The sequence below is a fragment of the Sitophilus oryzae genome, unplaced genomic scaffold, assembly GCF_002938485.1.
Source record: "Sitophilus oryzae breed Bouriz unplaced genomic scaffold, Soryzae_2.0 scaffold_499_pilon_pilon, whole genome shotgun sequence".
Lineage (NCBI taxonomy): Eukaryota > Metazoa > Arthropoda > Insecta > Coleoptera > Curculionidae > Sitophilus > Sitophilus oryzae.
Window position 1 is genome coordinate 4474997 of NW_022147083.1, and position 26065 is coordinate 4501061.

The 26065-nt window shown below is 30.6% G+C and overlaps 1 protein-coding gene across 1 annotated transcript; it reads left to right on the plus strand.

Moving 5' to 3' along the window:
- The first annotated feature begins 3793 nt into the window (after window positions 1-3793).
- Window positions 3794-25764, plus strand: LOC115886860 (aldo-keto reductase family 1 member B1-like). Its single transcript, XM_030906165.1, has 7 exons — window positions 3794-3962; window positions 13438-13601; window positions 15998-16118; window positions 16590-16784; window positions 18690-18889; window positions 22920-23075; window positions 25485-25764. The coding sequence occupies exons 1-7, from the start codon at window positions 3861-3863 to the stop codon at window positions 25528-25530; spliced, it is 984 nt and encodes a 327-aa protein (XP_030762025.1). The 5' UTR covers window positions 3794-3860; the 3' UTR covers window positions 25531-25764.
- Window positions 25765-26065: the final 301 nt, after the last annotated feature.

Consider the following 26065-nt stretch of genomic DNA (forward strand, 5'->3'; position numbering starts at 1 on the left):
AATGTTTTCGATATTTAGTCCTCGTTGAAAGACTGCTGATGTTGATGAGTGTCTCGTACTATTTGATTTTAAAATAGATGCTATGCAAAGACATGGGTTTTCTCTAAAATATGGGAGTACAATTTTTGGTTAACATTTCCTCGTACAGACGGTTTTATAATATCTGTTAAATTTTTCTCTAGTCTGTCCTCAAACTGTTTTATATTACTACTAACTGTTTTATATTGTTACATAATTTTCGTGTTTGTATTCTCTGACTTGTTTTAAAAGCTAGTAAAACTATAAATTTGTAGGTTAGTTTTTGAAAGGCAAGCGAATCTTAAGGTTCTAATGTTTCTAAATAAGAAAAGGATTTTCGTTCCATGTCTCATTGTACCAAAGGGAAAATAAGTCTTTGTCTGAAAACCTCCTTCATAAATCTAGTTACTGATGCCTTAATATGAGGAATCAGACTTGAGATTACCATTAAGAAAATATGACAATTTCTTTAGCTTTTCCAGCTATTAGCTTCTTTAAAGCCTCTTTAGTAAGAAGGGAAAACGGTTTAAACGCATAAAAATATGTTTTAAAAATTTTATTGTTGATTCACAAATTTCTTTGGTTACTGTATTTAATTCTGGAAATTTTATTCCTCCCATTCGATTTACATAACAGATTGTAGCGGTATTATCCATTCTCAGTAATATAAATATATGGCATTCTCTGTGCATTTTTGAAAAGGTTTTTAACCCGTTAAAAGCCTTATTGGTTCTAAATGGTTTATATGAGAGGTGCGTTCCACATTATTCCAAAACTCTCTTGCTAGGTTACCCTCACACGTAGCCCAATTCAGAAATACTAGCGTCCGTGGTTAGCGAATATACTCGTATTTCCTTTCTGAAGCTCGTTTTGCAATCAGATATTTGCTAACCACCAAGCGAAAACTTGCTGTAACTTTTTGGTATTTCTATTGTTTCGTCGTCCGTAAAATTTATTTAAAGCTTTATACTTTTTTTTTTCAAAACATATTATATGAGCCCAATCATACTGAATAGCTGGGCAAACGGAGACGAGGACGCCCCCTATTTTTGCAAATTCCCTAATTTGGGTATTTGTTTTTGCTTAAGATTTTTTTTAAGTGAAATTCAGTTTTCGACCTTTTCTTTGGGTAATGACATTATCAAATTATTGCTGCTGTTAAACTAAAGGGCAGACATGTGCACTCCTAAAGTTGATCGTTATTATTAAACTTTAAATATTTCCTTTTTTTTAATAATAGGAATAAGAAAATATGCATGTTTTAAATCTATGGTTGTCATTTTCCTGCATAATTTGCGTAACGGTTCTGAAATCCAATTTAGAGTGGGGACTCTCAATGTTTATTCATTTTACAATGTTTCGTTTTTGAATAACACCTATTTTAAGCAAGTTATTTATGTTCTCCAGTATTTCTGTTAATTACTTTTAAATATATATACTTAATAAATTACTTTTAAGTATATTTAAAAAAAATTATTCCTCTGGACTGGTCGCTTTATGAAAGGAGTTTTATATCCTTTCACTCAGCTTAAAATTACTTTATTTTTGCTGATTTTTTCTCAAATGTGAAAAAAAAACTAATTTTGCCTACATAGCATTATAATTAATAATTAATTTTATCTCCAGTGTCGTCGGTTTCTGTTGATAGCGGTCCCCTCCCCTCTTTCATTTTGGTTTGAGCCTTCTCTTGAAGTTGGAGCGCTGATAATTTAAATTGTGACTTGTTCTGATCGATTAAGTTATCGAAGATTAAACTCTTCTAATCAAATCAAATCTCTTTTTATTTGCATGAAACCTAGAAACAGATATTTCTCTGTCTAGGTTATTACCCTTACAAACTGGTGAAAACCTCTAATTGTTATTGATATTAATCAATGAATTATTTTTTTTTTAAATCAATGAATTATCTTTTAAATCAGCTTTACTTAGTTTATCTAGGAACGGATATTTGTCTGTCCAAATAACTTTATCATGTATGTTACCAGAGTAGCAATTGCTCTTAGTAGTTATTGCCTTTCATAATTATTTAAATATTATCATTTTTTTTATATGTATATTAGAGGCAGATATTACTCTGTCAAATTAACTAATATTTTTGAGTAAGATTTTACATATATTGCAAATTTAGAGACAGATATTACTCTGCCAAATTAACTAATATTTTTGTGTAAGGTTTTACATATATTAACTTTTTTAAATAAGTTATAAATAATGTATAAGAAATAATAAGAAAATATTCTTACTTATCAATTTTAAACTGATTTTATGTCAAACTCTTTGATATAGTTTTACTTATTTATTAAAAAAAATATATTAGGTATATAAGGTTAAACTCTTCTAATCAAATTTCCTTTTATTTGTATGAAATCTAGAAACACATATTACTCTGTATACAATCATGCGTTAAAATATAATACGTGTATTATTTCCTTAAAAACTATAAAATTTCCTTTTATTTGCATGAAATCTAGAAACAGATATAATTCTGTTAAATAATTATAGTCATGCGTTAAAATATTGGAAGTTTTAACTGGAAGTTTTTATTGGAAACTATCAAATCTTCCTTTATTTGCATGAAATCTTGAAACAGATATTACTCTGTATATAATCATGCGTTATAATAAAAGAAGTTATTATACTTCCAAACTATCAAATCTCCCTTTTTTTGCATGAAATCTAGAAACAGATATTACTCTGTATATAATCATACGTTATAATAAAACAAGTTATTACACTTCCAAACTATCAAATCTCCCTTTATTTGCATGAAATCTAGAAACAGATATTACTCTGTATATAATCATGCGTTATAATATAACAAGTTATTATTACAGTTGAGGGTTGGAACCTTTGGTGTTACACAGCAAAATAAAAACACTAAATCACCACAATACACCAAAACACTTTTACTTTTACACTGGACGCGCGTTTCGCTAACCATGTTAGCATCATCAGCAGATGATTATAAACTGACTTTATTTACTATACTTTTTAATTATAAACTATTATTAATTATAGCATACATTAATTTATAACATACTATTAGTTAAAAAAATAATGGTATTTAAGATAATTACAAAAAACCTAATTTTAAAAAGTTTTAACATCCTGTAACTCTAAAACAATGCATTTCCATACCCATGTCTATAGGAACTTTTTTTATATTTTTTGATAAGGGATCGATGAGTACTTGTTTAAAACTTCCGCAAGTTAATGATATTAGATTTTTTAAAGGTTGCAATTAGACTTGGATCAAGGCAAATTAATAAAATTCCGTTTATCTCATCAAGGAGGCCGAAATCGAGAAAATATCAAGATACAACTTTTAATCGGCATTAAATTATTTAAACTGTTTCGCTGACAAGAGAAAAAAAAAGTCAGTGGCGTACATGCCCCTTTTAGAAAAATATTCCAGTGATAACCCATATGCACGACCCCGGTGAATATGTCGACATTTTTTTAGCTTTAAAATATGTAGCATTTATAGTAACTTTTACCCTCAAAATTTCATTCGAAACGCTAAATTTTCTTGGAAGAAACATAATAAACCGAAAAATGATTAAGACTTTAACACCCTGTAGCTACGAAAGAAAGCAGAATCGGGCCCATGTTGATATGAAAAATAAATCTTAATTTTACAATCTTAATCTCCATGTTTTTTGAAACACCCTGTATATTATAATAATAGTTGTTATGTATCAACGAGATACTTCCTGCAGCATAATATTTCCTCAGAATCCTGTTAGTCCAGCCCTGTCTATTTCGGCTCCCAGGATCGTTACTCTACATATTTAGACACGGCACAGGCGTACGTTATTTCCTATTTCATTGATACGGAGTGAATGGGCAGTATAAGTCGTGTTATAAATATGGCTAGCAAAGTACCAAAAATTAAATTTAACAATGGGCAGGAATTTCCTGTATTTGGCTTAGGAACATGGAAAGTAAGTTTTAGATTAGATTTCTTATATTTTCTTCCTTTTACCAACTGATCTAAATATACAATCATGTTTTCATTAAATAATATAAGGATAAAACACAGTTGTATGATTTTTCTCTGTTTTAAAAATTATTTTTAATTACAAAATTTTATTTTATTTTAAATCTATTTTAGATTGTGTGTGTACTTGATGTGTGATAATTATAGTTTTGGCAACAGGATAGTTCGTCAAAATTTTGTTTATTTTTTAGAACTTAGGATGAGTTACCTCGTAGTTTTTTTAGCTCTAAAATGAAATTTATGAAAAAAATCGTGCATTTTTTATACGAAGACGGCTTGTATATTAACATGTATATTAACATAGAAATATTTGTGTCTTTAACTTATTTTTACAGGGTCGTGCGGAACGGTGGATTATTAGACAAAATATACAAGGTACCGCAAAAAGTTAAATACAAAAGTTATAAGGTTTTTAATATAGGTACCTATGTATATTGACGAGTAATAAATTTACGCGTACAGGGTCGATCATAAAGTCGTGGCATTCTAACGTTTCATTTTTTTTAAATGGAACCCTCTATATATTATTATACCGGGTGCGTCTCAAAAGTGGCTCACCCCTATAACTTTTTTATTTTTTTCAGATAAAACAACAATATTTGGTATGTTAGTACATGACATAAATTAGGATTGATTGTCATATTCAATTGTTTTCGGTCACTTCCGGTTTTACCGGAAATGACTACAACTTTTGATTTTATTTTTAAATGGTATCCTCGGTATTTTTTTACTTTATTCGATAGAAAATGACACTCCGAATAAAATGACATATCATATGTCAACTTTTGGCATTTTTTCATATGGTTTATTTGAAATTGCAACGGTTCTTAACGACAATTTGACTCGAAATACTAAATAATAAATCGGTCAAGCTAACATATTAAATATCGCTTTTATCTGAAAAAAATAAAAAAGTTATAGGGGTGAGCCACTTTTGAGACGCACCCGGTATATTTCAATTCTAAGCAACAATCGAGATACAAACAATGTACCTCAAACCAACCGTTTCAGAGTTATTGACTTTTGAAAATATCACTCTCTCAGCATTAAATATCACCCTATCAGCCATAAAATTTCGATGCGTTTGGTTTCATTTAACGATGTCATTCTGCAGAAACTGTGATACTTAATAATATTTGACATTAGTTGTCAAGTTAGTTTTTATAGATGTAAAAATTCACAGTCCTTTACAAAGATGCAACCGGGGGGCATTGAAAATGATGAATAAAAACGTAAAAATATGATTAGTGTTAATATGAGTGTATATATATACATACATATGTTTAAATAACGAACTTAACAAAAAACAACAGATTTAAAGATTCACTGAAAAAGTAGTAATGTTAACATTAAATATAACATTATCAATAATAATTATGCGATCTCACCTATCCGTAAAACAAGCAAGCAAAAAAACCTCGAAAAAAACAAAATAACATACAAAACATCAGGTTAACATGATGACAGATCATGATCAATGACAGATAAAGAATTCTTACGGAAAGTTGCACTTTACGATATAACTTTTTACCTCTTAAAGGCAAACCCCATTTAAACACAAAACTTTTTAATACCTACTACTGTATCTAAAAGACTTTTTTTAAATTACTAAATTCTTAGCCACGCTTCTGTTTTTCTTGGCTGTTGTGCGTCACGTCACAGATTAACAGGCCCACGTTTGCACCACAAGGCGATGCTGCAGACTACTAGGTAGACCGGTCGTAGAAATTTATGTTATACAACTTGTAGTCAATCTACACAAATATTATCAAAAACTTTTTTTCTTTTAAAATGTGTTCAGATTTTATAAAAAGTATAAGTCAAAATCGCAAAACTTAAATTTGATATGAGTTTCTTAGTTTTTAACTAATATAGTGGCGAATTACAAAAATTCCTTTTCAATGAAAATTAATGAGTTAAATAAAATAATTTAATAAATTACTAGCTTTTTCTCGCAACTACGTTCGCGTTACACCTCGAATCGTTTATGCATTGATTTAAATGATTTTTTACTTCTTTATAGAGAGCTAGTGAACATATAGATGTTTTTTATTTTTCATCTTTTTTTTATTTATTAAGAGCACTAATACTCTCTTTATAGGTTATTTTTTATTCTTTGAAGGATAATTGAGGAAGATATATTTCCTTATGATGTCACTAAATAAACCCTTGTATAAAATTTTATACTGTCTGGTTTATAATGTTATAGTATTGCATTTTCGTACAGCAAACTTTCATTCCCTATTTTACTCCCTAAGGGTATAAATTTCATAAATTCGCTTTACCTTTGTGCCAATTTTTATGTGTATAATCCAGACGTCACCAAGTTTTATATAAATTTTTACTAACTTTACCCATTTGGTTGATGAATTTCAAAAATTTCTTCTAATTCTTTTTGTAGGATTTCATTCTTCTAGACGAAATAGTAAGGAATTTTCATACAACAAACTGTTCCGAGATAATTTTACTCTCTAAGAGGATGAATTTCCTAAAATCGCTTTGTGTAGCTAATTCACTAATGTCGTTTAAACGAACCTTTGTGCTAATATTTATGTATCTAAAGCTGGCGGCATCAACTCACTCTAAAATATCTAAAAACGTAATATATAATCTAACTGACACACCACTGACAATGACAACTAATTTATTTCTGGAGGTATTGTGTGTAGGTGTTTTCAGGTATGTTTTAGTATTTAGTCGTTTTACACAAAGAAATAGCCATTAAGCACTATAAAAATACTTCATAACAAATCTACACATATATACCTTTCATTTAAAAAAAGAATCATCAAGATTGGTAAAGCGCTTTCGGCGGGATGGATGCAACAAAAAAACCCTTTGAGCTTTTATATATGTATGGACTAATTATTTTTCCAACATATTTTACTTTGCAAATTTTTATAATATTCAGACTCGCCAATATCGTACTCCACCGTGTCCAGCCTGTTTAGCCAAACGTAGGCCGATTCCTCTTCGGCGGCGTCGTGACCCTGGCCGAAGGAAGAGTCTTGAAGACGCTCATCCGCGCATAGGAATAAGTTGACTGCGTAGCGTATTGCGTATTAATCGATTCTGAAACTTTCTATCTCGTGTATAACATGTTACGCAAGTTTATTATTTTAATCTCGATTTTAATAGATAAATGTGTGAAATGCCACCTGAATATCTTCCGCCATGACATGTTTTTACTTTTTTGTTATGGTAAAGTGATTTGTATAAACTTTATTCAATAACGTATATTTTCCTCCATTTGTGATTTTTTAATTTTAAGCGAAAATTAAGTATAACATTTTAGGAAAAAGAAACACTGTAATATTTAAAAGAATAAGAAGAAATTAGTCTTATTTTGAAAGGAAAATATAGAAAAAACTCTTTCTATAGAAAAAGTCTTTATACTAACCAGAATCCGGTGACATATACGCGGTCTCACCGGAAACATTACTTATTACTTCGCATAACTTGAAGAATATCTACTTTTAATAATGAACACTTCAGAAATACACCAGTAAAAACATTTATTATTTGAGATTAAAACTCGAATTAAATTATAAATATTAGTTACCTATGTTGTTATAGCTTTTATAGGCCTGTTTAACGACTTAATAAGTTACCTAGCGAAAAAATCTGTGCGCGTACCTACCACTATTGTTACAGGTTAATTCGTTAAAGAAATATGTTACACAAGTTAAAAACGCTAAAATTTTAATGGTATTACTTGTGCATTATTGGCCTTATAATGTAATTTGTTGGAATTATATCTTCTTTAAATATAATTAGACTTTTTAACGACTTTTAAGTTACCTAGGAAAAAATCTGTGCACGTACCTACCAGTATTGTTACAGGTTAATTCGTGAAACAAATGTGTTACATATTATTCGTGGTATTAGTGGTATTATATTGGAATCAGCTTGGCATTAGTGGGGCATTATATGAGAAATTTTGGTATTTAATTTGTATTTTTGGCATTACTTTGGCATTAGTATACAGACATTTGTCAGCGGTTTACTCCTTGTAGATAATCAAAAAGTTTTTTGATAAAATTTGCTTTTCATGTCAGATCATTTCTATGAAAAATTACATTAGATTTTTATTAAAGACGCTGGGTAATTAAAACATTGACTAATAAACCTTGTCCACTTTAAATACGGGGTCACGAAATATCCTCCTTGGAGTGTTTGGGTTAAGGGGTGTATAATAAATTAATCGTTGTTTTATAATAAAAACCATAAAACATTTATTTGTGAGTAAAATAATGCAATGGTTGGATATCTCTCCTTTATAATTCGGTGACTAAAAATACACTAAAATAATTAGAAAAAAAATCTTGTACTTATTTAGTAATTACGTCAATATTAATTAATTGACTTTCTAGTCTATTTTATTTTATGTACAAATATATTATTAAATTTTAAGCATTAAGTAATAAAACACTTTGTGCCCTCTTATATCGTAAAAGGTTACGAAATATACTCCTGGTTACACCCCTTACAGAAAACAGTGTAAGGGGTGTAAATAAATTGTATAATCACTGTTTTTTATAATAAAAACTATAAAATATTTCTTATTTGTGAGATTAAAAAAACAAAACAATGCATTGGTTAAAATAAGTACATTCAATACTGTTTTCAATTGTTAATTCAATAATGTGTTATAACATAATATAGCCATTACTATTATACTATTATTATTAAAATAATATGTGTGTAACATATTTCTTTAACGAATTAACCTGTAACAGACATTTATATGCCCAGTATATTTTTGTTTAACAAACCAATCAGGAAAAATCCAAAACCTACCGTTATAGGAGGTATAAGACGATTAAACTTATATAATGACAACTACTTATCGGATAACAAATTAATTACTACTGTCAGCTAGTTCAGCTACTGTCTAGGTAGAATTTACCTAGAGTACCTACACCTACCTATGATGATGTAGGTAGATTAAAGCTTATTTTGACGTTACCTCTCACTTCGGTGTCACAAGCTGAATTTTTCAGGGATGGAAGTACAGTACATCACAGTACATGATATGGGGACCCTTATTCCGAAAGTAGTACAAAATTAAACAGGGTAAAAAGGCACTATCATCAAAAATCGATATATTAATACCACCGTATAGAGAAAACAAATACTTATTTTTTGATCCAGTACAGAATAAAGTCTTCGTAGGGAGTAATTTTTTATAATTATTTACAAAAAAACATTTCCATTAGCGCTTATGACCAAAAAAAAACTTTAAACATGAATAATCATTTCAATCATGCGAAAATTTGGTTTAAAAATAGAGATTTTTTTTTAATATAACTTTCATTTAACGAAAAACGAAGGCCTAAATGAAAAAAAGAAACAATTTAAAAGTTTCGCTCATGTCTTGACAAGGTATCAAAGCAAACCCCATATTTTTGCTTTTAAACTAATAAAGATATATCAATAAACAATTAGCGATGTAATGGTTTTTGCGCGCGCTGGCCGACTGCCGCCGCTGCGCCGAGATTTCCTATACCCTTGTATATATGACGTCATGGTGTGGCAAATGTAGCATTTTAATTCGATTTGGGCTCCCTTATATAGGATAACAGAAACATTTTCAATGTTAAAATGAGATTAAATCAAGTCAAATCAAACAAACAAATCAAATAACAAAAAAATCATCAAAATCAAAACTTCGAAAATGGTTGAATTTAGGTATACTATAATATGTGTATTACGATTATTGCTTAAAATTGAAGGAAGAATTGAAATATGCAATAATATACAGGGGGCTGCATGTAAAAAATATATTTTTGATGTGCCACAACTTTCTGACCGACCCTGTTTTCTTATAGTAGTATGAGGATAGTATAAAATGCTATAACGAATACGCGTTAGCAGAAAATAGGTGCATATAAATATTCTTGCACTAGAAAATAACCCTAAATAATGTAATTTTTTAAATAAAATAGCTAAATAAAGATTAAAAGTAATTCTGAAAAGTTTGGTTTAGTCAATATAAGTATTATTTTTTTTAAATTTCTTGTATTTAACGATGCGAGTTCATTATTAAATCTGATTCAATGTATTGCAGCTGTCACGGTCACGAAAAATAATAGAGAAGCCTAGCATAACTGGACCTAATTTAACTTAATTTAAATTGGTTTGTCTTGGTTTGGTGTGCCTCGGCTTGGTTTTATTTAGTTTAGTTTACTATTGATTTTTTTATATTGGGTTAATTTGCAACTGATAAAACAAGGAATTTTTGATTTTAATATAGATGAAAATAAATGTAACAAGATGAAAATAAAAGGAAATTAATTTAATTTCTTATTTTTTTTCTATGATTTCAAATGTTAAAATGCTACACCGAAAATATCGAGGTTAGCAACCGGTTAGGTTTGACTATTCTAATTATGTCATAAATTGTATCGCCGATTTTTATTTTATTGTGTCTGGGTTTGATCATTCCATTGGGATTAATCATACTTATGTTGGTATCACCATTAACAATGGTCTTAAGATTAGAATAGGTATACTGATCGTCACCTGCGCGTTGTGAGATTTGCAAACTATTATTCAAAACATTCTGTTAAACCAAAATTCTTATTAAACATTACCCACAATTAAATAATGATGTTTGCAATCATTCACGCCGTGCCTTTTATACGCTGAAATTTTAATTTAGATATATAGGGTGTCTAAATATTCCGTGGACATACTACTACTACTACGTTTTTTGGAATCAAAATAAGTTCATTGGACACAATTTACTTTTTTAGTTAGAAGCCGGGTTATTTAAAAAAAAATAAACATATTTTTTAAGATATTTGAATGAGATTTGGGGTGCTTATGTTTTGCTAAATATTTAACATTTCACTTTCACAAAAATCAAGACAACGTACGGGAAGGGCTAAAACGACCCCCACCCCTACGTCAATTTTAGTGTAAATATTTTCCAACTCTACCAACGACCGATTGACGGATTTTTAGCCGATCATACCAACAGGTATGATAGGCTGTTAAGATCGACAAAAAAAAGTTTTTTAATTTCACTCAAAATGAGTTATTTAGTGTCTGTCTGTCTGCCTGTCTGTCCGTCTGTCCGTCTGAAACACACGATAACTCAAAAACCGCTAAACCGATTTTAACCAAATTTGGCACAAAAATACTGTGGCACCTGAGAATCTGGCCATTAGTTTTTGGTGAGGGTGGGGGTTGGTAAGGGGGTATGGGAGGGGGTTAAAAATTTTAAAAAATCGTAACTCCAAAATTACAGTAGCTAGCGAAACGCGGTTTTCAATTTAAGATTAGGAATAATATTTGCAACAAAATTTGTAATGACAACAAAATCAGTCAAAGTCGCAGTTTTTGAGATATAAAAAAATTGGAAAAATTCCTTTACTTTGAAACTAAAAGAACTGCCTACCAACTTTTTTTTTTCAACTTTTAAGATATTTTAGTATGGGCGGCTATACGTGCGTCCCGGCGCCAATTTTTTTTCGTAAAATGGTCTTCTGGTTTTTACTATCTACATTTTTGTCTCTTTTTAAGAAAAAATAATATTTTTCCGAAATATGATTTTCAAAAAATGTTTTATTATTGTCACATCAAGCTATGTAATCTAGTTGGCGAAAATATGGAATTTTTCCAAAACCCTCTACTTATCACTCCACTTACATTATAATATACAAAAGAATATTATTTTCACAATGCACAATGCCTTACATTAAAAGTTAAATTAAAGCACAAAATAAATGAAAAAGATTACCAATATTTCATGATACTACTTTGCGCTTATACAGTTCTGATATATGTAGTTCGATGTTAATATATGTATTTTAAAAATTTATAAAAATACATCACTAAAGATATAGGTATATGAAATTAGATATAAAAGATTTTTATTTTGATTTTGGAATTATGAAATACTATAAGTGTCGCTGTCTAATAAATAATACTGTAACCATAACTATAAGAAAATTAAAATAACTTTGGTTGAACATCATAATACGACCACCAGCAAACTCCATAAAACGACGCATGGGGTCACTGATGACGTGCAACGAAAGTTGTTTTAATTTCCCTTTATATAATTACTCATATACTCAGTCATATATTAAGATATGTATCCTTATTGATGGCATTACCAATGTATTGTAAAAATATTCGTTTTTTTATTTATTCGAGGATTAACTATTAAAAAATAGCAATTGTACTAGGCACTATATTGAACAACCACAACTATACATGTGTAAATTGACGATAAGCGCCACACAAAATGAATGATGTAAACCATCAGGAAATTTCCATAATTGCTAACCATACATCTCTAGAAACGTCTTTGTTCGCCAACCTACCAATTATTTGGTCAAAACGTACAGTATGATCGAATAAAAACGGCGTCAGCGATGGCTATGAAATGAAGATCGCTGTCATTTTGTATGTAAAATTAAATGGGGAATGTCATTGATGTTCATTTCCAAGCCAACTGGACTCCGTTTTTTTTCGATCATACGGTATATTGACATATTAAATGACATGCCACGAGTATTATGTGTTTGCTTTGAAATTTTTAATATAAACTTTAATTTGAAATTAATGTACAAAGTATACTAGTACTAGCATCAGCTCTTTTTTTTACCATACATCAATATACCAAGTACAATTTCCCTATAATTCTTAATTCTCCTAACTTTAACTTTAAAGCCCCTAATTTTATTGTTTTATTGTGTTCTGATAGCTCAGTTAAGATGGTTAAACTAAATAATTTTTGAACAAAAATGTATTTCTTTATTTTGATCTTGTATTGTATTATCTACTTACAAATTATCTTCTATATACACTATCCTTTATTTAAGAGTGATAAATATTAAATATGGATATAATTTGCTTCAAAAGATATTAAATTATGAAAATACAAAATGTATAGATAGATTATTAGCTTTTCCCAAAACAATAAACTCGAAATAAAATCGTTGTTGCTAAAAATTCATCAATTATTATGTTGTAATTCATCAATTATTGTGTTGTCAGGGCATAAAATTGTTGTGCATCAAAAATATCTGGCACTATTTTTCAATTCTATTTCCCTTTTCCCTGGTATGAGGTTTATTCAGACAATGAATTATTTATTCTTTATAGGTCATTTATATCTAGTTTTTATATACTGATCCATGTGTAGATTTACATCAAACCTTGATTCACGTGGAAATATTTCTAGCAGAGACATATTGATTTTTCCATTGATTTTTTTAAATTAATATACAGGCAGATCAAAACTTTAATAAAAATAGTATAACAATCACATATTATTTTGTTACAGTTTAGCTCATATAAAAATGGGTGTGAGGCTGCATGCAATTATTTTATTGCTACACCTGTTGTACTCTCTAGTAATGATGATCCTATAACTTATTTAATATTGACGACTTATTTTACAGTCTAAACCTGGTGAAGTAACACAAGCTGTCAAAGACGCCATAGACATAGGCTATCGTCACATCGATTGTGCTCACGTTTATGGTAACGAACTGGAAGTTGGAGAAGCTTTAAAGGCTAAAATAGGAGATGGGACCGTGAAGAGGGAAGAAATTTACATTACCAGGTATATGAAGAATTCAATATCTTTCATCAAGAAAGGACTTTATATACGAAACATTTTTAAGTAAAATTATAATAAATTAGCAATAAACAAAATATGCTCAGTTTCTGGTACGTTTTGTGTGTATCTTCCAGCAGTCTGAGTTATTATTTGTTAATATTAGTACTTAATATATTTCTTTCACTTTCTGTCTTTATTCCTACAAGAAGAATGTAGTGGTCAAGTGATGTGCGTAGTTTGTCTCCATAATTTCTTGTCTTGTGCTCGATGTACCAGCGTGTGATAGCTGGTCTATCCATCGGAGGGGCCTCTTGGTCTTTTTCCTGAAACCTTGCCCTCTATAATGAGGCTTTCCATACAGTCAGTATCTCTGCTCTTTACGTGACCGAAATATTTAAGTATACGTGATCCTATAAAAGTTGAGTTCTGTGATGTTAAATTCTTGGGTTATTGATTCATTGGTTAGCCGGGCAGTCCAGGAAATTCTGAGCATTCGTCGCCAACGGTATATCTCAGTTACGTCAATTTTTTTTTCATTTCTGACTGTCCCATCGTACAAGACTCGGAGCCGTACATTAATATAGGAAACATTAGGCAGTGAGCAAGCCTCTTTTTTTAACCCAACTATATACAAGAACTGCAAAGCATCATAGATTCCGTAGTCCACTATATCCTTATTTCCCCTTCCCTATATTATTTCCCCTTCTATTATAGTAAGATGTTTGGACTTCATCTCAATGTCTCCAAGACCAAACTGTTGGTCTTTTGTAAGACTCCAATAAAGGCACACCTGCGTGTCAAGGGACAAATATTTTTAAGAATTGAGCAAGCGAGAAAAATCTTCGTGAGTATGAAATCATTTTTTACAAGACGAGAACTCAGTGCGGAACACAGAATTCGAATAGCCAGATTCTACGACTTCTCTGTGTTACTCTACGGATGTGAGAGCTGGACACTAAATTCACAGACCGAAAAGAGAATAGAAGCCTTCGAAATGTATGTGTACAGACGGATGCTGCGAATCTCATGGGTACAAAGGATCACCAACGATGAAGTACTTAAAAGAGACATACTGAACACCATCAAGGAAAGAAAAATGCAATACCTGGGTCATGTGATGAGAGGTGATAGATACGAAATACTGCACCTGATAATAGAGGGCAAAGTGCAAAGGAAAAGATCAGTAGGAAGACGCCAGAACTCACAGCTAAAACATTTAAGGAGATGGTTTAAACGCTCGTCTGCGGAAATCTTCCGGGCTGCAGTTTCCAGAGCCACAATTGCCATTTGGATCGCCAACCTTCAGCAGTAGAGGGCGTGATAAGAAGAAGCCTCTTTTTAAGTGTTTTGGTATGTGTTTGTCCCGCAATATCTTTGAGAGTTTTCGCACCGCTACCCTTGTCATTTCACATCTTCTTTTTATTTCCCCTTCTATTGATCCTGTGTTGTTTATAAGTGACCCAAGATATATATGCTGACTGACAACCTAAAAAGGACCAATGCTCACTACATCAGGTTTGTTGTTGTTTTGCCTGTCGATAATCATAATTTTTGTTTTGGAGCGATTAATTTCAAGTCCAAGTCTCCAACCAATAGAAGCTGCACTAATTCTTCGTTTCCCGCTAGAAGTACCGTATCGTCTAAGAATCTGAGGTTGGTGATTTTGTGATCATTAATTGTTGTCCCCCCTAATCAATGTTCCAGTGCCCTGCCTATATATTCAGTACTTGATACAGAAGCGATACCAAGTACACTTTTAGTTACGTAATCTAGAGCGCCATTTTTAAATTAATTGTTGCCAACCATGGACATATTCGGCGCCAGGCCGACTAACCGGAATTTAAATTTCCCGCTGGGGATTCAAGTAGTATACTGTAAAAATATTAAATCCACTGTAAAAATAGTAAAAGAAAAACAATAATGCAAGGTGATGTTTGTTTCATTTACCTTACATAAAATTTATCTATATTATCAAGCTTTAACACAATTTTTTTTTAAGCATAAGTTTTATTTGGAGAGATAAAAATTAAACAATTATTTTGTTTGATAGTAACTTTCTTATTTTAAATGGACACCCCCATATTTTATTATATAGGTACTTAAATTCTATGTCAAATTTTACAAATTTTGATACCAAATACTCTATATCTAACATTAACCGTTCAGAGAATACCGTATGATCGAAAAAAAGCGGTATCAGCAATTGCTACGAAATGAAGATCGCTGTCATTTCATATGTAAAATTAAATGGGGAATGTCAACGATCGTCATTTCCAAGCTAACTGGAAGCCGTTTTTTTTTCGATCATGCGGTATATCATTATATAATTTTTCAATTCAATTCTAAAAAAGTTTGTCGTATTAAACTATAATTATAGATATTACATTTTTTTATTTCAGTAAATTATGGAACACAATGCACAGACCAGATATAGTAGAACCAGCTATAAGAACTACATTGAAACATCTAGGTCTCGATTATTTAGACTTATATTTGATTCACTGGCCTTTCGCGCTTAAGGTACCTGAATTATTTAATTTATTTAATAAATCTTGTTAAACTCAAGTTAAAATTACATTGTTTCTTAGTTTAAATCCAATTATTAGGTTGACAACAGTCTTCTGCATAATAAAATAAGATAAATCGATTGTTTGAATCAAAAACAAATAAAACCCTTCCCAGGGCGTAAGGCTACATTTGCCGTCATTATTGAAAAACTTTTTTTTATTAAAACATTAGAGGTTTTGTTTGTATTATTAAAGTCTCTGTATTTAGAAACATGAACAAAGCCAACTACTCAACGGATATGCAATAAAATTTCCAAAACTGAGACCATACCAGACTATAGTCTGACTTAAAAAATACATACAAGACTAACATTTTCGAAGCAAATGGATTATTTATTTGCAATAATAACTGTTAAATGTTGCATTCCTCTATTCGTCCTATTCTTACTCGTTTTATTAAAATTAAGGTATTTGAATATTTTAGGAAGAAGGAGATCTATTTCCCGTAGATGAGAGTGGAAAAACTGCTTTTAGCGATGTTGACTATTTAGACACATGGAAAGCAATGGAGGAGTTAGTTAAAAAAGGACTCACCAAATCTATTGGAGTTTCAAATTTCAACAAGAAGCAACTCGAAAGGTTATTGGCTAGCGCTACTATTGCCCCAGTGACTAATCAGGTAAATCATATTATAAAACGTTTTTAAAAAAATTGTGTGTGCACCATGTGCGCATATTTGAAGTGAAACTTCTTCTTACTTCCTCTCTCTGTCTGTCCGGCTGACAATCTGTCCGTCTGAGGTACCTCCGATCCATTCTGAGGTCAGTCAATTCAGGTACCTCTACCGGGTGCGTCTCAAAAGTGGCTCACCCTTATAACTTTGTTATTTTGTCCGATAAAAATCGAGATTTGGTATCTTAGTACATGACATAAATTAGAATTGATTGACGTATTCAATTGTTTTCGTTCACTTCCTGTTTCACCGAAAATGACTACAACTTTTGATTTTTAAATAGCACCCTCGGTATTTTTTTACTTTATTCATTAGAAAATGACACTCTGAATCGAATGACAATATCATATGTCAACTTTTGACATATTCGCTCAAAAGCACATTGTATTTTTTTGTGATTTCAATTTAGAGTGTTAAAAACACTAATTTTTAATCAAGAAGCCTTGGAAAAATAAATCTGATCGTCTAATATTTTTAGTGTCTTGTCCTAGTCTGTTATAAAAGATGCTTAAATCGTATTTTTAATCATATCTCATTCTTAATCATATCACGAGGGTGTCTCATTAACATATTTGGAAAAATCATTTTTTTACGAATAATTTAATACCACACATTTGGTACTTAAGTCAAATTGTCGTTATGAATCGCATGTTATAATTTCAAATAAACCATATGCGAAAATGTCAAAAGTTGACATATGATATGTCATTCTATTCAGAGTGTCATTTTTTTATCGAATAAAGTAAAAAATACCGAGGGTGCTATTTAAAAATCAAAAGTTGTAGTCATTTCCGGTGAAAGAGGAAGTCATCAAAAACAATTGAATACGTCAATCCTAATTTATGTGATATACTAATATACCAAATCCGTTTTTTATCTGAAAAAAAAGAAAAAGTTATAGGGGTGAGCCACTTTCGAGACGCACCCGGTATACACGTGCCGAGTTTTTCTTCAATATCAAATACTTAAGCTACATTCAGGCTGAGAGCGTCGCGTTTGCGTCGCGTCCGCGCAGCTTCGAAATGGAATCAATTCACCTTAAATTAGACCGTTCAGGCAGACAGCGCCAGCGCGGCAGCGTCACGTTTGGCGTTGCGCTAGGGTCCGCTGAGCGTCGGGCGTCGAGTTCAATCCGAATTGTTTTTCGGCGAGATTTGTAGCGTTCGGTGGCTCGAAATCATCCAAATCCAGGCCAGACATGCACTTTGGAACGCATAATTGTTACAATATAGAAATACAAACGTGCGTAATCGGCTATTTAAAGGAATTACATCTCTCTCTATTCTAAATTTTTGAAATGTTTATAATATCTTTATTTAATTGTCTTTTAATTTTTTAGGTAGGTTCTCCAACTTTTTTGTATATTATTTAACTGCAGAATATGACACTTCTAATACTAAAATTAAATAAACTGCTCTCTTTTTTTTATAAACAAGAAATGTAAAAAACAGTATCACAAGACGCTAAAGAAAATCATTTTTAACATAAACAAATTTATACTAATTTCTATAGTAGATCAAGATTGATCAATAATCATGAGTCAGACTAGAATAAAATTTATTTTGTTAATTAGAATCTTTATAATATATAAATTAGTTTTGAAAAAAAAACAGCTATATTTAATACAAGTCTATCTTAGTCTCGCTTTAATAATTAAGTATGTAGAATTATGTTCCGTTTAATACCATAAACAAACTTTTAACGCAAAAACATTCCCTCTTTGAATAATTTAAAGGACTACATACCTACATTAGGTACAAAACTTTCTGAAATTGAGGACTTTCCCTACTTGTATTCGATTGAATATGCATTCACGTTAGTTTTGTCAATGATTTTTATATTTTTCCTTAGATTGAAGTACACCCATATTTGAACCAACAAAAATTAATCGATTACTGTAAATCGAAAAACATCGTGGTAACAGCGTACAGTCCCCTGGGTTCCCCTGATAGACCATGGGCAAAACCTGAGGATCCTCAATTGCTGGACGATCCCAAAATTAAAGCCATCGCCGATAAATATGGTAAAACAACCGCTCAAGTCGTAATTAGGTGAGAATTTTTATAATTTAATTTTAATCACGAACTTGATATTTTGGACGAACAAACATACAATTTTGTATGCCCAAAACAAACATATACAATTTTGTATGTTTGTTTCAACGAAGCGGTTAGCAACCGTTTGAGGTCTAGACTTCGTTTAAGTTTATAGTTCAGTCTCCTTCGTTTAAATTTAAAAAAACGTATTATTTTTGATGCTAAGGCTAATCCATAGATAAATGAAACAAGTTTAGATTGGAAAGTGTTCATAAGGACAATATAAATACTATTTGGCGCTATTCTTGCAACGGTCGCGACCCAAAGCTTTTGATAATTTCGGAACGGTTCGGCTTATTCCAGAATTATGTCGCCAAATATATTATTTATTCAAATTTATTATTTTCTTTTAATTTTATAAACAAAACATTGTGTGTTGCATAAAAGAAACATAAAAAAGTTGCATATGAGAAACTTTATTTTATATAAGGACATGTATGAAATACCTATGGAATATTGGAAACCGACATTATGCCACGATGGTTTTTGCAGTATTCTTTCCTCGATCTCGCTCTCTGTTTGCCCGTTATAATCTATCTGAGTTCCAAGGTAGGTGTATTTACTGCATGACCCTATCTCTATATTTCCATCCAGATATAAAACTTCTGCTGCTTAGGCTATACATAAGTACTTAGTCTTCGACGTACTTACAAGCAACCCCCACTTTTCATACTCATTTAAAATTCGTGTTGTCATAAATTGTAGGTCCTCCTTATCTTGAGCCACTACCACTTGATCATCTGCAAAATGAAGGTTGTATAAAGTTGTTTCGTCATTAAGTGGTATCCCCATTCCTCTGCACGATCTTCTCCATTTTTCTAGGGCTTCATTCAGATAGATTTTAAATAACATCGGAGATAGGCAGCAACCCTGTCGTAGTCCTTTAGTTACAGGAAAACCTACAGATAGCGCCGTACCAAGTTTTATTCTTGATGTTGCCTCATTATATAGCTGTTTAACTGCTTCTATCGCTTTATTGTTTATAGAGGATTTTTCGAGGACTTTCGGGGGCTTTTGGATCGGAACGGTGTCATACGCTTTTGTGAGGTTAACAAAGACCAGATGTACCTCTCTATTTGTTGCCACTTTTTTTTTCATTTATATGGACCACAGTGTCGAGTGGACCAGAGAAAGAGGAAAATATATGGTCCATACACGATCGTACCGTACGGAACCATGCCTGTTCTTCTACCTCATATGGTGCATACTCCCTTTCAATTATATTTCGCAATATCTTTCCATATAGTCTACTCATAGTACTTGTAACCGAGATGCATCTATATAATTGGAGCATTCATATATTTTTCCCTTTTTGTGGATTGGTGTTATCGATCGTGGTTATCCACGCTTCTTTCCAAGTTAGTGGTATTGGCTCACCGTTTTATATATCTTCTCATTAGTTCTTTCAGGTGCAGTATTAATTTATATGATCCGTTTTTTAATAATTCTGCTGGTAATCCTTCTGGTCCTGACGCTTTTTTATTTTTCATTGATTTTAGTGTCTTTTTATATGTGATCCTCGTCGATGGTTATGTATTCTCCTTGTAGTATACTGGGAGTATAAAATATAATTTTCTCTGTCTTCTTTTAGTTCTGTTACGTAGTGTTCTTTCCATTATTCTATAGGTATCGGCTGTATATTTGTGTTGTGAGATGTTTCTTTTCGTTCGGATCAGATTCCAGGCTTCAGACCACCTCGCAGTCAACTTCTTTACATTTCCTATCCCATGCCTCGTTTTTGTTGTTAGCGATCGTGTTTATATATATATATATATATATATATATATATATATATATATATATATATATATATATATATATATATATATATATATATATATATATATATATATATATATATATATATATATATATATATATATATATATATATATATATATATATATATATATATATATATATATTATATATATATATTGTTCTAGTTTGTTATAGTTTTGTCTAGTTGCGAGGTGGTCATCATTATTCTTTGTGCTCAGCCATTTATTATATGCTTGTTTTTTATGAGTCTTCTGTTTATCTAACTCTAACTAAATCTAACTAAGAGCTTCACATGCAGCCATGTGCAAAGATTCCAATATATGTTGATAGAGTTGAGTTGTTGGCATTTTAAGATACTGATCATTTAGTTTTTGATCTAGACGACTCTGGAAGAGGATTCTGGTACTAGATTCATATAAGCTATCAAGATTGTAGTTATCTTGCTTCTCGAGATGGTAGTCTGGTTGGGATGGAGTCATTCGCTGTATATGTACTTATGTTGGATTTAATCCAAATTTTCGAGATTAGAAAATAGTGGTCGGAGCCGCATTCAATCCCTCTATACAGGGTGCTACAAATTCGAGGTACGAGCATTGGAATCTCAGTAACCGTAATAGATACAAACATGGTTAAATTGGGGCAAAGTTGCGCTTTGGTATCTTCACCAAGATGCCATCAAAAAAGTTTTAAAAATTTCAAGGATTGCTGAGTTTTTTGAAAAAAACTGATTTTTTTGAAAATTAATTTTATTTTTTTCTGTCGTTGCTTTTTAGAAAATGAAAAAACTAATTGTACATTCTCATAGCCACTTTATTAGATCTATCTAATAGTATTTTTAGATTTTCAAATTAGCTGATAATTTGTGAGATACAGAGGCCAACTTAATTTTTTTAAATACTGACCTGCATTTTTTATGACAGGTTACGAAAGAACTCGGTCTCCTGAGTACAATGATATGCCACACTTAATATTTTTTTTGTTTCGGAAATTTGAGCACAATTTAATTAAACTAATTTCAAGTCCGGCTCTGTTTTTTAAATATTTAATCTATTCATCGTTACAATATTGATAAGCTTTCAAACTTAATAATGACGTGGGGTAAAACATTGAATACGGAAAATCAAATCCAATAAAATAATAAAAAATAAGTTTCGAACATGTAGAGCACTAGAAACTAGTTAGAAGAAGATAATTTATTTATAATAACGCCGATTAATATTATGCAAATTATTAGATCGTACACTGAGATTTCAAATTCACAATAAAAGAGTTAAAATAATATCTTTTAATTACTAACCTGGATATTATTTATTTGAATCTTGTCTTGATTTTATTATTCGATGTTAATAATTAGCGCTGATCAATATTGTTGCGATGAATATAAGCAGGTTAAATAATTTAAAAAACCAGAGTCGGACTTGAAATTATTTTAAATAATAATTAAATAGTTTTGTTGCTGTTAAAGTACAAAAACAAGTAGCCAAAACAAAAAAAAGTATAAAAAAGTGTGGTATATCATTGTACTCAGGAGTCCGAGTTCTTTCAAAACTTGATATGAAAAATGCAGGTCCGCATTTAAAAAAATATAAGCTGGCCTCTGTATCTCACAAATTATCAGCTAACTTGAAAAATACTATCAGATAGCCCTAATAAAGTGGCTATGAAAATGTGGAATTAGTTTTTTGATTTTCTAAAAAGTAACGACAGGACAAAATAAAATTGATTTTCAAAAAAAATCCGTTTTTTAGAAAAAACTCAGCAATCCTTGAAATTTTTAAAACTTTTTTGATGGCATCTTGGTGAGCATCCCAAGGCGCAACTTTGCCCCAATTTAATCATCTTCGTATCTATTACGGTTTCCGAGATACCAATGCTCGTACCTCGAATATGTAGCACCCTGTATACTATCGTATCTTTAGCGTTCCATTTGGTGTCTTGTTTTATAATAATATAATCTAATATAGATTTAAGGCGTCTGGTGTCCTGGTGCCATGTGTATTTATGGACATTTTTGTGGTTTGAATAACCATTTAGTATTTTCATTTTATGTTGTTCACAGGTCTATTAGTTTTATGCCATTTTTTTCATCTTCTAAATTCGTTCACATACACAAATTTTAGGAAATTATTACACATCCATATTTATTATGACTTGTATATTAATCTTACCATTAATACATTATTAAACCGTACTCTATTTTTAGGTATGGTATTCAAAGAGGTCTAATTGTTATTCCCAAGTCAGTGACAAAATCCAGAATCCAACAGAATTTCGATATCTGGGATTTCCAGTTGTCTGAAGAAGATATTGCTCAATTGAACACATTTGATTGCAATGGAAGAATTTGTCCATATAATGAGTAAGTATGAACGGTATAAACAGTATTTTTATCATACCTTTAATTAAATATAAAATAATTTAGAATTTTCAAATATAATCAAACAATTTTGGAGATTCTTTGTTATTAGTTTTTCTATTATATTTATTATATTATTATTTCTATATTCTGAAAATACAGCCATTGAAACAAAACACTTAGAAATCTAAAAATATATTCTATGAAAAGCTAAGCTAGTAAAACTATTTGAATTAGGTTAATTGGAATAAGGAATTGACTTTAACTGTTTGAATTAGGTTAAAGACTAATTAGAAGATTTATAGAAATATAGTACTTATTACTACTTATACAGGGTGAGTTTCCTACGACGTTCCCTATGGGTATCTCGGAAACTACTGAAGATAGAATAGAGGGTCGGTCAAATGGGGAAAGAATTGCACTTTTGTGAGGTCATATGCGCCTTTCAGATTTTTGAAAAAGTTCATGGCTTACTAGTTTTTTCGAAAAAAAAATTTGGCTATTTTAAAAATTGTCCCTAATTCCATTATAAGCTATTTTAGACAAAAAGCTTTCAGATAAAAGTTGTAGATAATCACATCCTTAATGAAATTGTGTCCTCCGTTTTTTTCTAAAGCCTGTCATTTTTGAGATATGACACAAACATATGTTTTTTTTAAATGGAAACCATACCTGGCCATGACATAAAAACCGCCATTTTTTAAGCTTTTCAGCGATATAAGCTATAATATGTTTTTTTTCGAAAAATCGTTATAGCCAATTCTTATAATTTTTAAACAATTTCACTTAGTTAGCCATAGAAACAAGTTTAATCATCTTTGCTCTCAGAAATGTAAAGCTGTCACATCCAAACTTTGTAAATTAAAATAAACAAAAATTGTAAATACGAATTTTTCAAATAAAGAAAAGCGTGTAGGATTATTGGTTCAACTTTTCTTGGCCATTTTCGAGGATACAATGACCGGTGAATGTTACGTTTTTTAGAGAACGGGTTTTAAGACATGTTTGAAAAGCTAAATTTATTTATAGCCAATTCTTATCTTTCTAGACTAATTTCACTTAGATTGCATGGTATTCTTCTTCTTTATGATTTATAACTTATAAAAAGTCAGAATATATTATTAAACGGTTCTATACAATTTACATTACACAAACTAAAACTTAAAAAAATAATATTACTACATATAGGTATTTTAAGTTATTTTAGAAAATGTTCAAAAAAGCCGCCATTGTTTTGAGTTGCATCTTTTAAAAGTGAATTACTACCAAATACGTTTAAAATAAAGAAAATTTTTATTTAAACGTATTTGATTACTACCTTTCACACAGAAGGACCGATCGACTTAATTAAGCTTCTCTCGTAGCGCCACAACGAGTGCCCCTCTTAATTCATAAGTTTTTTTGTAAACCTTATTGTTAACCATACCGCATAAAAAAATCTAAAATGGATAGGTCAGGTGATCGAGGAGGCCCATGTAATTGGTCCACCTCTTCCTATCCCTGAGTTTGCATTATTATGATATAAATAATTTAATTTTTAACATTTCTTTCATTATGGGGGGGGTTGTAATGAAAGTCATGTTGGAACCACTCTATTGATGCGCGAGTATCTACGTGCTTTTCTTCACTTGAAAAATTCATATTTACAATTTTTGTTTATTTTAATTTACAAAGCTTGGATGTGACAGCTTCACATTTCTGAGAGCAACGGCGATTGAACTTGTTTCCATGGCTAACTAAGTGAAATTGTTTAAAAATTATAAGAATTGGCTACAACTCAGTAATTTTTCCAAGAAAACATATTATAGCTTATATCTCTAAAAAGCTTAAAAAATGGCGCTTTTTATAAAGTCATGGCCAACTATGGCTTACATTTAAAAAAACACGTATTTGTGTCATATCTCAAAAATGACAGGCTTTAGAAAATAACGGTGGACACAATTTCATTAAGGATGTGATTATCTACAACTTTTATCTGAAAACGTTTTGTCTAAAATAGATTATAATGGAATTGGGGCAATTTTTAAAATAATCGAAATTTGTTTTTTTCGAAATATCTAGTAAGCCATGAAGTTTTTCAAAAATCTGAACAGCGCATATTTATGACCCCACAAAACAGCAATTCTTTGCCCTTTTAACCGACTCTCTATCTCCAGTAGTTTCCGAGATACCCATAGATAACAGCGTAGGAAACTCACCCTGTATTTTTGAAGGAAAATATTTATTTTGAATGAAGAACATTTGAAGAACAATAAAATTACTTCATAAGAAATTTATATTTGTTTTCTAGATTTACATATTCGTAAAATTTGAAAATGTATTAAATTCTCTATCAAAGCCTAATAAATAGTATGCTAGTAAAACCTATATTCCCGGAGCTTATGTTTAATATTTAGTTTATCATTTTTTCAGTGCTTATGATCACAAAGACCACCCTTTCATCCGTGATGAGTACTAGATGAAGCAATATATTTTTTTTCTATTCACCGAATTGTGTTAAATATAATGTATTAGAATAATAATAATTTTGTAATTATTGTAATACTTTATTAATTTGCTTTTTAGTATTTTATATGTTTAAAATGGAAAAATTGATAGAAATTCTTGTATGCCATGCACTACATTTTAAAATTGAATAACACCATGATGTGTAAAAGTCCGTTGGAGAGCAATAAAGATTTTTTTAAAATTATGTTTTAGAGCATTTTGTTAAATAGGACATTCAATCGCTTTTCAGAATTCATACAATTATCACCAGTTCATTAACAAAAAAGACACAAAAAATGCATTGAATTTATAAATAATTAATAACATAATAAAAAACCTCTACAGGATGGCTCAAAAAAGTGTGAGTGGATTGGGATGATTTTTTAATGGCACACCCTGTTAGGGATACCCATTTCCATTTTTTATATTCAAAGTATTTCAAAATCTCTATCTTGTGTCAATATCAGTCTGGTATTTTATAGTTGAAAGAGCCATAAATGTAATAA